Source organism: Leptosomus discolor, chromosome 12 (genome assembly GCF_034619465.1).
Source record: "Leptosomus discolor isolate bLepDis1 chromosome 12, bLepDis1.hap2, whole genome shotgun sequence".
In the NCBI taxonomy this organism is placed as follows: domain Eukaryota; kingdom Metazoa; phylum Chordata; class Aves; order Leptosomiformes; family Leptosomidae; genus Leptosomus; species Leptosomus discolor.
The window spans coordinates 5227138-5242054 of NC_141402.1; the positions used below are offsets into that span (position 1 = coordinate 5227138).

At 36.5% G+C, this 14917-nt stretch overlaps 1 protein-coding gene across 3 annotated transcripts in view; it reads left to right on the forward strand.

Moving 5' to 3' along the window:
- SOX6 (SRY-box transcription factor 6) overlaps positions 1 to 13361 on the forward strand; it is a 248981-nt gene extending 235620 nt beyond the window's left edge. For all 3 annotated transcript variants that reach the window (XM_086472314.1, XM_086472316.1, XM_086472315.1), the window contains one exon: positions 6410 to 13361. In XM_086472314.1, the coding sequence (XP_086328440.1) occupies positions 6410 to 6713 (304 nt within the window). In that variant the 3' untranslated portion in view covers positions 6714 to 13361. The remainder of the gene's footprint in view (positions 1 to 6409) is intronic.
- The last annotated feature ends 1556 nt before the right edge of the window (positions 13362 to 14917 follow it).

Genomic DNA, 14917 nt, shown 5'->3' on the forward strand with positions numbered 1-14917 from the left:
CAGCACATCACAAATTATACTCAGATTGAGGGAATGAAACTCTATCTTATAGCTTCCAAAACAGATTGACAGACCAAATCCCATCTAGACAAGAAATGCAAAAGAAATGCCAAAACAGCAGTCTGAACAATTTGAGAATTGTTTGCTAATTCAAAACAGTATTAAACAGTAGTATTTTACACATTGGAAGTGGTGTCTAAATATGGAGGACGGATTTAAGAAACTTCTAAAAGTGTCTACTTAAAGAGTGATACTGTGATTTTTTAAAAAAAATATAATGAAAAATATTCAAAATTCAACTGCTGGTGCAACCTACATGTAACATCTTTTTTATATATCAGACAGTATGATCACAAAGACCATGAGAATGTCATAATTTTCTTGAAAGGATTGGTTCTAATTCATATCTATGCTAAGTCCACTTCACCATGCTCTATTCCATGTTGAAGAAGTTTTAAAGTAAGAGTAAATTACCTTTGTGCACTTATATAACAATGCACTGGACATTACTGGAAACAACAACTTTTACTTGTGCAAGTGATGAAAGAGGGGGTATGAAGTCTAATGGATGGTGAAAATAAAGGTGAAATGAGATCCATGTTGCAGTTCAATATGAATATAGGTTTTGATACTGAGGAAACACAGGCTGTGATTTTAAAAAATTATTTCATGCTTTCCTGTTACCCCAAATTCCCTTTTTTCCTTAAGAAAAAATTAAAACAGAATTCTTGGAAGTGGCCAATCAAAAAAGGTGAAAAAAACAGGCCAGGACAGCTTTTTTTGAACTGAAACATAAAACATGGTATCATTTATTTCAGCAGAATAGTTTACTGAGTAATAAAAAGCAGTATTTCATCCAAATCAGATTATAATTAAGTGAAGTACAGTAACTGAGCCCACTAACTTCTGAAACTTACTCTTCCTTGTGTTTAACGTAAATATCACATAAAGCATCAGCTAGAACAGTTTTGCTAACTGACGTCGTACACCCATCATTTTTCCATGGTTTTGATGGAACAAACAGCATAAACTGTCATTCAGAACTGTAGAGGTAAGAGTTGAGATGCAGTTTCCTTTTCAGAATGAAGTAGGAGATAAATGTGCTTTTTAGAGCTGAATATACTCTATGTTTACAGTAAATATTTCACTGTAAGATAGAGAACAAAAGCACAAAATGGACTCCAATGAAACGTGCCAAGTGTTTCATACTGCTTGAAGTCCTGCTGTTTTTTCTTGATTCTTAAAGAACATACCAAGTAAGCTCGGAATGGGTATGCCAAAATGGCAAAAAATTATCATCAGAGAATAAAAAGATAAATAGGAGATGTGTGAAGAGAAAGATGGGCCTTCAAAACAGGTGGCTAGAAGAAAGTATAAATAGTAAGAAAAATTCTATTCTTTCATGTTTTTCTTTGATATTCTCTTATACTAAATGTAAATTTATGGCTTAAGCAATGCAGTAAAGGCTAGTTCCTACTAGATCCCCTTGGGTGAGCTACTGGCTAGCACAGAATAGTCCTGCCATGTGTACAACTAAAACATCCTCCACCACAAACCTAGAAAGAAAGAACTTTAGACGGCTTGAACTTTTAAGATGCACAAAGCTCATACTGTTTGCTTCAGTAACTGCATTCTTTGATAAACATTAGTAAGATGCACAAGAGTTGTTTAGAGATTCTCAATATACAAGCTAGCCAGGCTTTAAAATAAAATAGAGAAATAAGCTAATAAATGGCCAGGCTCTATTCTGATTTTTGAAGAAAATTAAATGAGAATGAAGATGAATGAGAAGAATGAAGAATTGAATGAGAGTGAAAATGTCTTGGAATAAGTTGGGCAGAAAATTCATGTTTTGAGATAAATGTTGTAAATGTGATAGGCCAGTACAAAAGTCTAGGAAGTGGCAAGTATTTTAAAGAACAAAGTGGAGCTTAAAATGTGCATAGGCCTTCTATTGCATCCCTACATGAATGAATTTTGTTCTAAATGAGGCGGATAATATACAGAAATAATTAATGTTTAAAGCAAAGTATATTAAAAATTTTCTGGTTTTAATCTAGTGGAAGATGAATCTGAAGCCGGCTATGTCTTTAAAATAATTGAGTTATTTTTAATAATAAAATTATTAATGGGAAGTTGTGAATGATAACTTCAGCACAAGTTAATCCCTGAACAGACTTCAAGTGATTTACAATTTGTCTTCAATAGTACTTTATTTGTAATGCATAAATAAATGTGAACTAACAAATTGATCTTATATAAACCATAAATTCAGACATTGTAAGTTAACAGTCTGTCTTTTGTTGCCTTGTCTTACAAAAATAATTCAGTTCTTCGTCATTTTTACAGTCTAATACACTCTGAATGCAAGTATATGTTATATACATTTATCTGCAAAATGATGTAAGCAGTAACCTTTTCTTTGTGTTTTACCAGTGTAAGATGTTTAGAATAAAGCCTTTACAGTGTTTATAACTACTGTACACACATAGCCTGAATGTTGCTAGACTACAGTTTTGAATAAGGCTGTAATATTATACTCCTGTAGCTTGAACTTAAAGTAAGTACACAATGGGTGCTTTTGTGAGATTTACTTTATTTCATTCCTTATGGGAATGTAAGTTTCAGGGGTGTGTAGCATATAGGCATTTTCCTTAATGCAATTGATTTTGCTTCAGTCATTCAAAGAGCTGTCAGAGTATAGTTGGGAAGGTATCAGAAAACAATGGTAATTTGCCAATTTAAATGTTTAGCTAGTTTTGCAAAAGTGGAACATTCTCCAGGAAAATCCTAAGAATATTAATGCCACAAGCTTGTGAGCAGGTCAATTGGTCTAAGAATCTTTATGTTACCTGCTTTTTTATATTTACCTAACTATTTCAGGACAAGTCTTTGGCCCCAGACTGGACAGACATGTTAGCAATGCTAGAAGAGCAGAGGCAAGCGACCTATAGAAACTGTCCACAAAAGGATTTCTTTGGCAAAGAGGAGATGGTGGAGACAGGAGTGGTTTGAAGCCAGGGTACATAGCTATGTGTCACCATTCCTCATAGATCTGAAGAGATAGGAAGATTAATGTTGGCTTCTGGAAATCTTAGCCAGGCAGAAAACATCCTTGCTTTAGCCACGTGCAGCTGAGCTGAATTGTAACCTGTAGCTTGCAGTGAAGTACGTTTTCATCTCCTCATTCCAAGGTCCTATGATAGGCAGAACTCTAGCTAGATACAAGGGTGCATGTGGAATTCAATGTTATAAAAAATGCCATTAACAGGAATGCCTTTGAGAACTACAAATGAAAGAAAACATAATGGTCTGAGTCATAGGTTAGAAATTCCAACACTTCCCTTCAGGGAGAGTGGTTAGAATTTAAATAAATGCTCTGATTTCTTCCCCCTCCCCATCCTATAAAATTTAATTACTTAGAAAATGATAACACTCATCTCCAGTAACATTGCCATCCATATAGTTTGTGATACCTCAAAATAAGGCTTTCTGGAATGTAATGCAGCAACGTAGGCAGAAATTACAGTGACAGCCTTATCAGCTCTAAATAACAACAGGGCTCAAGTGAGAGGTAGGTGTCCAGTCATTATGCTCAGATGACCTGCTCTCTTTATATTTTGAAATGGGTGGTACTTGGAGCAATATACCCTGTCCCATTGAAATGTGGGTATGTAAAAGAGTTTTGCTGACTTGATAAGCATTTGAAAGAATATCTGAACTTCTTAACTTAGTCTGTCCTTTAGAGCTTAACACTGACAACCATCATTTTATCAAGACACCTCACAGCCCTGTCCTGAACAGATTTCTTTTCCCTCTTGCCGCTTATGAAAAGGAGATGTGCTTCTAAAAAAATGCAAACTTTTTTGAGGGGAGAGGTAGGGGTGGATATTAAGGTTCTGATCCTTAGTGTCATCTATAACACGAGAGCAGCAGTCAATCATTCTCTGAGCGTATTCTACAACTCTTATTATATGAGTTGTAAAAACAGCTTTTCTCAAAACATCTTTTGGCATTAATATTGTGCTGTTCTTTGATGTACAACTGGGATGCTTTGTTTTGTGAATTTATTTATTCTAAGAAATACCAGAAAAAGATTAGTACCAACAGGTGTTAGATGGGCGGATTAGAGAGAATTAAGTGTGTATGGCCTGGTGACAACTATGTAGAACTTTGCTGGGACCATGTGTGTTTCTTTTTCCTTTACTTTGTGGAAAGAGTCATTCATGTGAACATTTTCTGCGTTTAAAGTTGTGGAGGAGATACATGTGGGTTTTTAACTGTAATAGTTTATACTCCCGACAACATGCAATCCTAAACCAGAAATGTTCCCATGTGAGGTAGGTGTTCAATTTTATGGATAAAGTATTGAAAGATGTTTTGAAGAAAATCACTTGCAAGCAAATAACATTGGTTGAAAATTGCTTTCACAGAATATTTATCAGACCATTTAAAAAGTGAAAATTTAGTGAAAAATCCCTAGCTGTTTGTAAATCATCTGCAAATCATCATTTGCAAACAGGAGTATAATGACTGTGTCAAATGAATTACTGTGATGTTTTTGCTCGCTGCTAGCCAGGTGTACCACACTTGTACAACAGATGTTTGAATTTCTCAAGCAGTGCAGAGGCTTTAAGAGTCAGGCTAGCAGTACCAGCAATGGCAATACTACATGCTACTTTAATATTATCTTACACAGAGTGTTCATGAGTTAACTGTCTGTATTGGTTCCCAAACTTGAAGGACTTTGGTCTCCCAGTAACTCTGATACTTATTAAAATTAGAGTTTGATCAATGAACAATAAAGACTCCACATCTAGGGTCTTGTAAATAAGCTTTACATTATTTTGTGTATTGATTTAGCCGATGATTAAGAATTTGTGAGAGACTTTTACGGAATGTCCTTTTGAATTTTAGCATAGAATGACACAGTGGTTGAGAAGTTATAGATTTTATTAGTGTATTCAAGCACATCTTACACCGTTTCTCCTGCTAAAATTATATAGTAGTTCTCTAACATTTGGTTGATATTGCTTTAAAGAAAGTTGGGAATACATTGACATATATGATTCTTTAAATAGATTACGCAAATAGGCACGTATGTTCACTAAATACTCAATACTAAAACAGCATCTTCCAAGGCACTTAACGTGTTTCTGATACTGCAGTATATTCATTCAGTGTTACATCTAAAGTACAATGGAGATTCACTTCCTTCAGCAAGTTACGTCTCTTCTTTTTCTCTTAGCTTTACTACAGGTAATGATCCAGAAATAATATGAGAATATTTGTATGAGTATTTTAATACAGAAAGTATGTTATTAGCTAATTAACCCAAATGTAAGAAGTAGATTTAATTAATTTGTAGCCAATAAGGGCTTGACCATGGAATGGGTTCAGCAACCTGACCTTTACTCAGCAAAGCATTTGAAAATGCATACATCACTATAAGAAGAGACATTGCATCACTTAGTATAACTATGTACATGCTTACAGTAAAGCTCGTGTTGAATTTATTGACTGGCAGTGGTATAAGCCTATTTTAATTGAAGTGTAGTATTGCTCCAGTACGCTTAAAATCACACAGACATGAAAAAGACAACATTACATAGTGCAAAGGTAGATATCAGAAGGTAAGATGTGTCAAAAGTAGAGGTAGTGCCCTTCATTGAGTCTTCCCATGTATATGCATTGTCAAAATAAATCAAATCTGACATTGTATCCTCAGGAGGAAGTATGAATTTCTGCAGACTGTCCATTACTATAGAAAAAAGAACATTTTTCTTTTTTTTTTTTTTTACAATTACTTTGCTTCAAAAACTCAGTCTTACACATTAAATCTTGAAGAACAAATGGCATTCTGATCATAGATTTAAATAAAAATCATAAGCCAGCAATAAAGTATCGAAAGGATTTCTAAGTGACATAGGAGTCTACCTAGCAAAGCAAATTACAAACTTACAGTTAGACAATATTACTTAGTCATCTGTCTGCCATTTTAGGTACTTACAGGTAATCTTGAGGTCCCCTCATTAACAGAAGCTCTTGTCAGGAGTTTGGAGGATTTAGATTTTGGATACGTGATGTCTACAGTAGCGGTTGGGCATCACACAGGTGCCTGAAGCCTTTTGATGATCTCTGTCCAAGTGCTAGTTTGCAGTATGGTTTGAACACATACATGAAATACCTAAGAGAATCAACATCTGGTAGTTACTGAACAGTTTACTCTCCAGTTGTCCTTGGGGGAAGCCAAGATGAACTGTTACCGTACGGGACTAGGCTGTGAAGCCCAGAGGAATGCATGCAGCCTTTCTAGGAAACCTCCCATTTTTCTTTCACTTGGACTTACAGAAGGTCTTCGCTCCTCTGAACACAGGAAATCACATTCCCCTCTTGTTTTTCCTTCCAGACAACAGCCTCAAATTCCAATCACCACGGGAACGGGGGTTGTCTATCCTGGTGCTATTACCATGGCGACTACCACGCCATCACCTCAGATGACATCCGATTGCTCGAGCACCTCTGCCAGCCCTGAGCCCAGCATCCCCGTCATTCAGAGCACTTATGGTATGAAGACGGACAGCGGAAGCCTTGCTGGAAATGAAATGATAAATGGAGAGGATGAAATAGAAATGTACGAGGACTATGAGGATGATCCCAAATCAGACTATAGTAGTGAAAATGAAGCCCATGAGGCAGTCAGTGCCAACTGAGGAGTGTTCACAGAATTAAAGTACTCAGACTCTTTTGGGTTTTTTTGGGTTTTTTTTGAACAAAAGTTCTTAAAGAGCCTGCATGCATGTGTGGCTCCTACAGTTACATCAGCAGAATGGTCTTAAATGTTTCTTAATGTGTGAGACAGATTGTTTCCCTAATTTTTCATGAACTTGGGTTTTTTGTTTTTGTTTTGTTTTGTTTTTTAATTTAGATGAAGACATATATTAAATATCAGACATCAGGACTTGAAAACTTATATGAATCAATAGCTGTCTTACAAGTCTTACCTTTTGTCTTTTTCCGTTTGGATGCTGATAAAGGTTTAAGTTACTGTTTTAGATGGGGGTTATACATTCTCACTCAGGTATGCTGTGCCAGCCTACAGGTTGTGAATGTGTTTTTATTCTGGATTATTTTAGAAAACAAAAACTGCAGATTTCATATTGTGAAACAGAACAAGTCCACAAGTGTGCACATCTGTGCATCATAGCTCATCTTTAAAAAATAGTCTCTGAATTCCGTTTTTTTCCATATGTATAGCTGAACTTCTGATGTGCCAAACTTTTCATAACTTTTGAATCTTAACATTTAAAAAAAAAAGTCTTAAAGGAGACACTGTAAAGTCTTAGACAATCCTTTGGCATCTTAAAAAAATTATATATAAAACCTAATTTTTTCCAGAATATGGTAAAGTACTCAGGAATCTGGAGACAGGATATTCTTAAGTAGTGAACATGGTTGCCATAGTGCATGTGCCCAATTGCTTTTGCCTCTTGATGTGCCATTAGTATGAAATTTTAAGTAAGCACAAAAGAGCGATCACCAGCTACGGACGGGCCTGTCTTAGCAGTGTGAGGCCACCTCTGACTACATTCTTTACCCCTTTGCTTTTAACCCTTGCATTCAGTCTTAACACATTTTCTCTTAAATAATTTATTCATTCCAGAATGTCAAGGGTCCACATACTTAATATTTATTTTTAAAAGTACTGTTGGTGGCATTACACTTACAATTCCTTATTGACAGTTTAAAGAGCCCCTTCTTTCTCCTCCCCTAAATTAAACAGGAATATGAAAATGAAAGTGCACCTGCTACTAAAATGAACATGACATTCGTGAGTGAGAAATTCAGATGTTCCTGTATGTTCAAGGAGCACTTGGAAATACTCTGCTATATGTAATGCAAACTAAAGTGAGTACTTTTATATGTACATACAGTACAAATATTCCTAAAAAAATTATGTTTATGGTTATAGACTTCTATACTTAGACAGACAGCAATGGCAGATGTAAAATCCAAACTGCATGTAGAGTCCACCATGATGAATTTTTAGGGCCTGTAGAAACCTGCAGTGAATCATGGCTCCGTGCATCATGTTCCTGTTGTCACCTGAAGGAACTGTTTGCTACCTTAAGTATTTATGCAGTGATTTATATGTGACACTCCTAGTGGGGGAGGGAAGGCCACACAAATATCTGGCTGGCAAAGCTGGGAAAATGGTGCATCAAAAATATTTATTGAACATTAGTCATGTGGGAATGTGAGCCAGATCTTGATGAATGCTTGTCAAATGCTTTGGGATCTTTGGATGTAAGGTGCTATAAAAACTAAAATTTTTATTACTACTAGAAACAATGCAATTGCTAGAGAAAACTCTGGGAAATATACAAGAGAGAGATATTCAAAGATAGCGAATTTATTAAATTTCAGAGACAGAGAAGAAATTGCCTCTATTTTTTCCCCTCACACTCCACTCCTGTTCACAAATACATCACTGTATACATATACAGATCCAATGGGCCTGATGAATTTATGTGCTGAAGCTCCTCAACTCCCTCAGCTTTTATTTTGAATTGGATATGTTCGGCACATTGGTGATAAATTCAGACTTGGGCTGAGAGGTATGAGTGGGCCCAGAGCAGCTCCTCTTGAAGCCTGTGGGAATCTTCCCACGGTGCTGAATGGGCTTTGTTCAGGGCCCAGACAATGAAAGAAGTAGAGTGTTAAGCTGGCTATCCTCGTCTTGTATCCCTGTCTTGGGAGCTGCAATGACAAGATGCTGTATCGGGAGCAGTCATTTTCCTCCTAGCCCCACAAATGCTATTTGAGCAGAGATAGCCACTGTTGCCACTGTAGGAATCACATTTCAATGTGCCAGAACAACCCCCAAGACAAAGAATATTGTTCAATTTACAGGACAATTTATAAAGATAATGGCATAGAAACACAATGGTCAAATTTCTCTGACCATTTTGTAATTTGGAACGAAATGCTATATTTTTAATATTTATTTAAATGTGTTCTGAATCCATGTCTAATAAGCAATAAACTGGTCTAGCCAAGACTTTAAAGGCATATGCTGTGTCGTTAGCTGGTGAGCGCCCTCTTTAAGCTGGCTAAGGTACTGATAGAAAGTGGGTTTTGTTCTTATAATTGCTTGGGAATTTGAACTGGTTTTAATACATTCAGCTCAGATTGGGGGGAGGATACCATTATTTCCTAAAAAAATTACTATTTATTAATGTCTTACATAATTCTCCAGTTAGAAGTATCTCTCCCTCCCCCCATGTCATTTTCTTTCTCTCTTGCTCTCTTTTTTTTTTTTCTGGTTTTGTTGCATAGGTAGAATGCTGTATTGCTAGCATTGTATTTTATGTAATTATTTTTTTGCACAAAGGCAAACATTTAGATTAGTTGGTTAATTTTTTTTAAATTTTATGACCATGCCAAAATAATATTCTGCAGGCTTGTGGAGAACAAAGGACTGTTCTTTAGGACTGAAACTTGATTTTGCTTGTAGTACAAAAAAACACACACTCACAGATGTTGTTTCGTAAGTGTTATAAGCACTGGATATAAATGGTATTTTTTATCACTTCTGACTAATGTGAAACTGTTGTAAGAAAACTACATGAACAAAAGTCATCTGTTTCGACTCGTGTGGGCCTGCCTCACAGTTGCCGGATTTGAGTCATTTTTATGTCTTGTTATTTCATTTATTTATGCAAAATACATGTATGTATGAACACTTTGTTTTAGCTCCAGCCCTGCCTCATTGCTGATGCTCTGCATGTTAAAGCCACATTCTTGAAAATGACTGGCTGTTCAGGAATCGCCAGCTGGTAAAAACTGCATTTATTGGCTGGGGGAGTGGGAGGAACATATTTGAATCTGAATTGTGCATATGAGCATTTTATTCTATTTATTAGCCGACATTGGCTCTAAAATGTCAGTAGAAATCAAGGAAGGACAATCATAAGGATAAAAACCAACATTTTTTATTTCATTAATCGGAGCTCAAAACAAAGTTTTTGATGAATTTACCATCTCATTTTAGAATTTTTTTAAATTGTGTAAATATAACATAGGAAATAGAATTTTATTTTTTGTTCATGGATACTTAGTGAAGTATAAGTTATGTATTTACTTTTGTTCTATATCAGTGTATGTTGGTCCATATTAAATGCTGACAAGTCACTGTACCTCATGTAGATGCTGAATTTACACCCGCAGTGTGAGCGCAGTATTGTGGACCTGTAGCTGGGACAGCAAGATGCCTCACTTGTGCTCTCACTGATTTTTAATAGCATATACCACAAACACAGAATACTTTCTTCTTTTTTAGAAAGTTGATACATTAAACATACCAAATTTCTGACACATTTTATAGGCAATACAGTTAGTGTTCTGAATCTAAGTAAAACTGATGAGATATTTTACTTCTTAACAAGAATGGCATTTGGAAGTGAAAAGCATATCCCTGGAAAGATTATCATGACTAAGATGGCCCTTGCAATGCAGTCAAGACTTAATAATATTAAACCTTTATTTTCTACATTCATTGAATAATGTTATTGTCATATTGTAATACCAGGGGAAATTGTTCACATGATACACAAAGAGGACTTAATGGAATTGCTTTTTTCAAGCGTTGTGTTTGAGCCCCCCCCCTTAATAACTCTGACTGAAAAAAATTACAACTCCATTCAGGTAATGCACAAATATAGTGATACTATTTTCTCTGTGAACAGACAGTTTATTTAATTAATAGATACAATATATTTTATTTTTGGAAAATTATAAAATACTGATTTTCAAGAGAAGAACACTCCCGAAACAGTCTGATACCAGCTAGAATAGTTCACTTCATATTTCATAAAAATGGAAGATAAAAGTCTTAATGGAAACAGAACTGCTTTCCAGGGTTCAGGTTTACATGGAGAAATAACTCTGACGCAGTGGCCCAATTCTGGTCTGCCTGTATGTTTGGGCATCACCATTTAGCTTGCGAAACTGCCTGCTGAGAACACATGGGATCGCAATGTGCTCCTAAATCAGTGTCCTCAAGTGCAGCATGAGGCAGGGGGAGGGCAAAAGATGGGATTGCTCCGGGATGGGAATGCAAAACAGCAGCACTAGCCGCAATAACTACGATACCCTGTGCAAGCGTACAGCAGTCAGCTGTGGGCAGTTCCGGCTTTGAGTACAAACACAACCACCTCCCCATGCGATCTAAAACACAGTCCTCTCTCTGGGTTGGCTTTCTGGTTTTGTTTTTTGGTCACATCAAAGGCACGGCATTTCAAAATCATTTCCTAGCAAAACATACAACAAGATTAACACCCCCATCCTCCCCCAGCAAAACACTTACCTACCTGCTTAATATTAAGCATGTTGGTACTTCCACGGCAGTTGTGAGGACCAGTAAAGCACTGGTGTTAAATGGGGCAAACTTTGCTGAGCCAGGGCCACAGTGTGAACAACTGCACTGGAGATGCAGCCAGCAGAATGTATGATAGAGTTCTTCATGTTTTTATGAGAAGTTAATGAATGGGCTTGGACCCTTGGTGTTTTGCATGCTTTTGTAAGATTCAAGTTGGCACTTAAGCATGTTCTTTTAAAAGAATGATACTATATGACCTCATTTGATCTTTTACAAAACACTTGCTCTTTTTCCTTTTAAAAAAACTTCCCCCAAACCTTTTTTTTATATAACCCATTAATATCCATGATTTTTCTCAGATCAAACTACATTTTTGATATACTGTAATGTCCTCCTACAGAAGGAAAAAAATGTATATGCAAATATATTTCATTTGAATCCATCGCCCTTTTTTAACTACCAGATTTGTTGGAAACGGTGACAAAGAAGTATTCTGAGATTTCACACGCTGGGTAAAAAGGGGGGTGGGGTGGGGTGAACTGGGCTAGAGGAAAACTTATCAAATTGGTATTTATGGCAATATGAAAGCTATAAAGCAACTTAGTGACATGGCTTGCTTTGTAATTTCCGCTTTCTAAAAACCACAAGTGAGGTCCTTGGTGCTCTTGGAGTATGGGGAATGTGCAAATATTTAACTGTTTGTATGCTGCACATTGCAGACCTGCTAGTGTGCATTCTCCGTTTGTCTTCCTTTGTCATTTGTGTTTTGCTTTCTAGAAAGCAAAGGTTTTTTTCTTGTACCCTTCTTCAGCTTGTAGCAAACTAGAATGCTTAGCATTTATGTTCATTCATTATTGTATTTCCCATGTAAAAATTTTTTTATTACATTAAGACAAGCTTATAAGCTGTTACTACATAACTTATCTTACTGTAACTCTTATTTCCTGACATTGTAATTTGTTTGTGATGTATATTGTGAGATTGTACTCTATGTTAATTTAATCAGCACAATTCACTGACATGCTGGACTGACATGCTAGCTGCTGTTTCAAATTGTAAAGTTTGTGTAGAGCTGTTGGGACAACTGAGACTCTCTTGTCAAGGTACTATGCTTTGATTCCTATAGCAACACTGTGGGTGCAGCTCTTAACGGCGAGGGCTGCTCGTTGGACACCCACTGGCTAACTTAATGGGCAGGTTTTCTTTGTAGAAATTCTATATACAGTGCAGGTACCTACCTGGGCCCATGGCCGGTAATTATTTGGGCGTTTAGAGGAAAAACTAGTGTCTATTGCTGCTTTGAATATGTTTTAAAGTCTGAAAATGTAAATAGTTTATCAAAAAAATCTTGTACAGTCCAGTGTAAAGTTTTTAAATGAACTTAAAGGTTGCCATCACATCTCACACTCTCCTCTTGATACAGTAAAAAAAAAAAAAGAAAAAAGTTTGCTAAGAATACTGATTTTAAAAAAAAAATCTGTTCTCAATTTAAAAAAGAGAATAGTTATTCTTAGCTCTGCTTCATTGCATAAACAGACTTCTTGGATTTTGTTGTGCAGTATTGACGTGAGGTAAATTAAATATTAAATAATCTTTCAGTGGTACTTTTAAGAGTCTTCTCCTCCTCTGCCTCAGTTATTAATGGAAAAGACAAAATTGAAAGACACTGTCCATATACAGTATGTTCTGGTGTACGTTGGCACCTTACCTACATGTTTCGGGTGGGGGGGATTTTTTTAATTTTTTTTTTTTTTTTTTTTTTTTTGCACAAGGTGCTTTCCTGATATGTTAAACATGTCATCCTTGGGTGATACAGTATATGCCATGATAGGGGTTTAGACCCCTCAGGGGAGTGTCTATAAGACTGCCTATTTATGCTCATTTACCTCAAGACTGTCCTCTCTACCCTTAATCTATTCACCATCACTCCATCTTTTGTACTGCTGTTGACACTTACAAATTAAAGATAAATTTTGTTTTATGAGATGTGTGTGTGCCTTCTTCTATGCATCTCTTTTATTCCTTCGAAGTTAGCATTAAAGATTGGCCGTGATGAGTTGATGGACAGGAAAATGTAACTAGGCCTGTTCAGATGGCCTCCTTTAAATTTAGGGACTGAATCTTCCAGCTCTTAGGTTTTCCCCATGCCTTTCCATTCCACAAAGGCATTTGTCAGCCTCTGAAATCCATTAACACCATATGCTGTAAAAGACATGCATGATAACCAACCTAATTTGATAATATTCACTGGGTACCATCAATTTTGTAAGCAGGAAGTGCTGTTGGTAGCAACATAATCGCAGAGGGTTTTTTTATTGAGAAGAAATGAGACAAAATGGTTCTCATGTTTCGTCTTTCTTTTCCTTCCTCTTTTCCGCTGCATATAACATTAAACAAACTAACCAAAGTTGACAACAAAAAAAACTATAGTTGCCATATTGCCATGTCTGTAAACTGCTGCCATTTGTGTATTATGATTGGCTTTTGACTTAGTAATTAGTCACGGTTCTCATAGGAAAAGAATAAATTACATTGAAGTATACTGTACTATAATGTAACAGAACATTTTGACTGTGCATTACATCAGATTTCAGCCTAGTTTCAGTTATTGCACAAACCACCCTGAAACATCTAAGTGGGAAAGAATCCTTACTTCCCCGGAGAGAGCATCATACACAAAATTATTAAAAACTACATACTGCATTATGAATCTATGTGATGAAATACTTCAGGGTCAAAAGTGGATGTAATGAAGTTGCCGACCAACATGTTCTAATGGAAAAATACATAAATATTGACTTGTGCAATTTAAGCTTTGGTTTCTGGTAAGCAATCAACTAGTTACGCAGTCAAACTGCAATGCTAATGTGGTCTTGAGGAGAAGGCAGCAAAACACCTGTATTTCTGCTATTGAATCTACAACAGTTCAACAAAATGGGGCAATGGCCATACCATAAGTTTCAAAAGCAGAATTAGACACTAGATCACAGTCAGTGCAGCTTCTGCTGCTACGGTCAAAGGCACCTGGAGTTGAAGCGTCATGTCATTGGGACTGAATTTTACTTTCATATGATACATCTGAAATGGGGGTGCAATGCTCTGCTGCTGTAATTTCATATTGCTCCACTTAAGTCAACTTACGCCATGCAAATTTTAGACACGCACCCCTTACCCCATGATTTGTCTTCTCTTCTTGCTGGAATCTGCAGCCGTGAATAATGATCTGGGAAACACTGATGGTGTCAGTGGGGTTGTTACACAGGTACAAGGCAAAGCAAGCTGAGGAATGACATAAAAGAAGTCCCTGCTCGCTGTAGCAGTGAGAGACAAAATGTTTATTTGACACCTATAGATATCAATCTAAAATAATATGTATAAATTACAATGCAGACAGGGTGCTGACTCCACACATACAACAATTTTCTGGAGAAGGCAGTGCGTTGGAGGCCGCAGGGAAGCATGCGTGTTGTTCCTGGTGCTGAGAGGAGTAGCGTGTCCAGGGCAGATGGGTGGCCATCCAGTTTCCTTCCCTGGAGG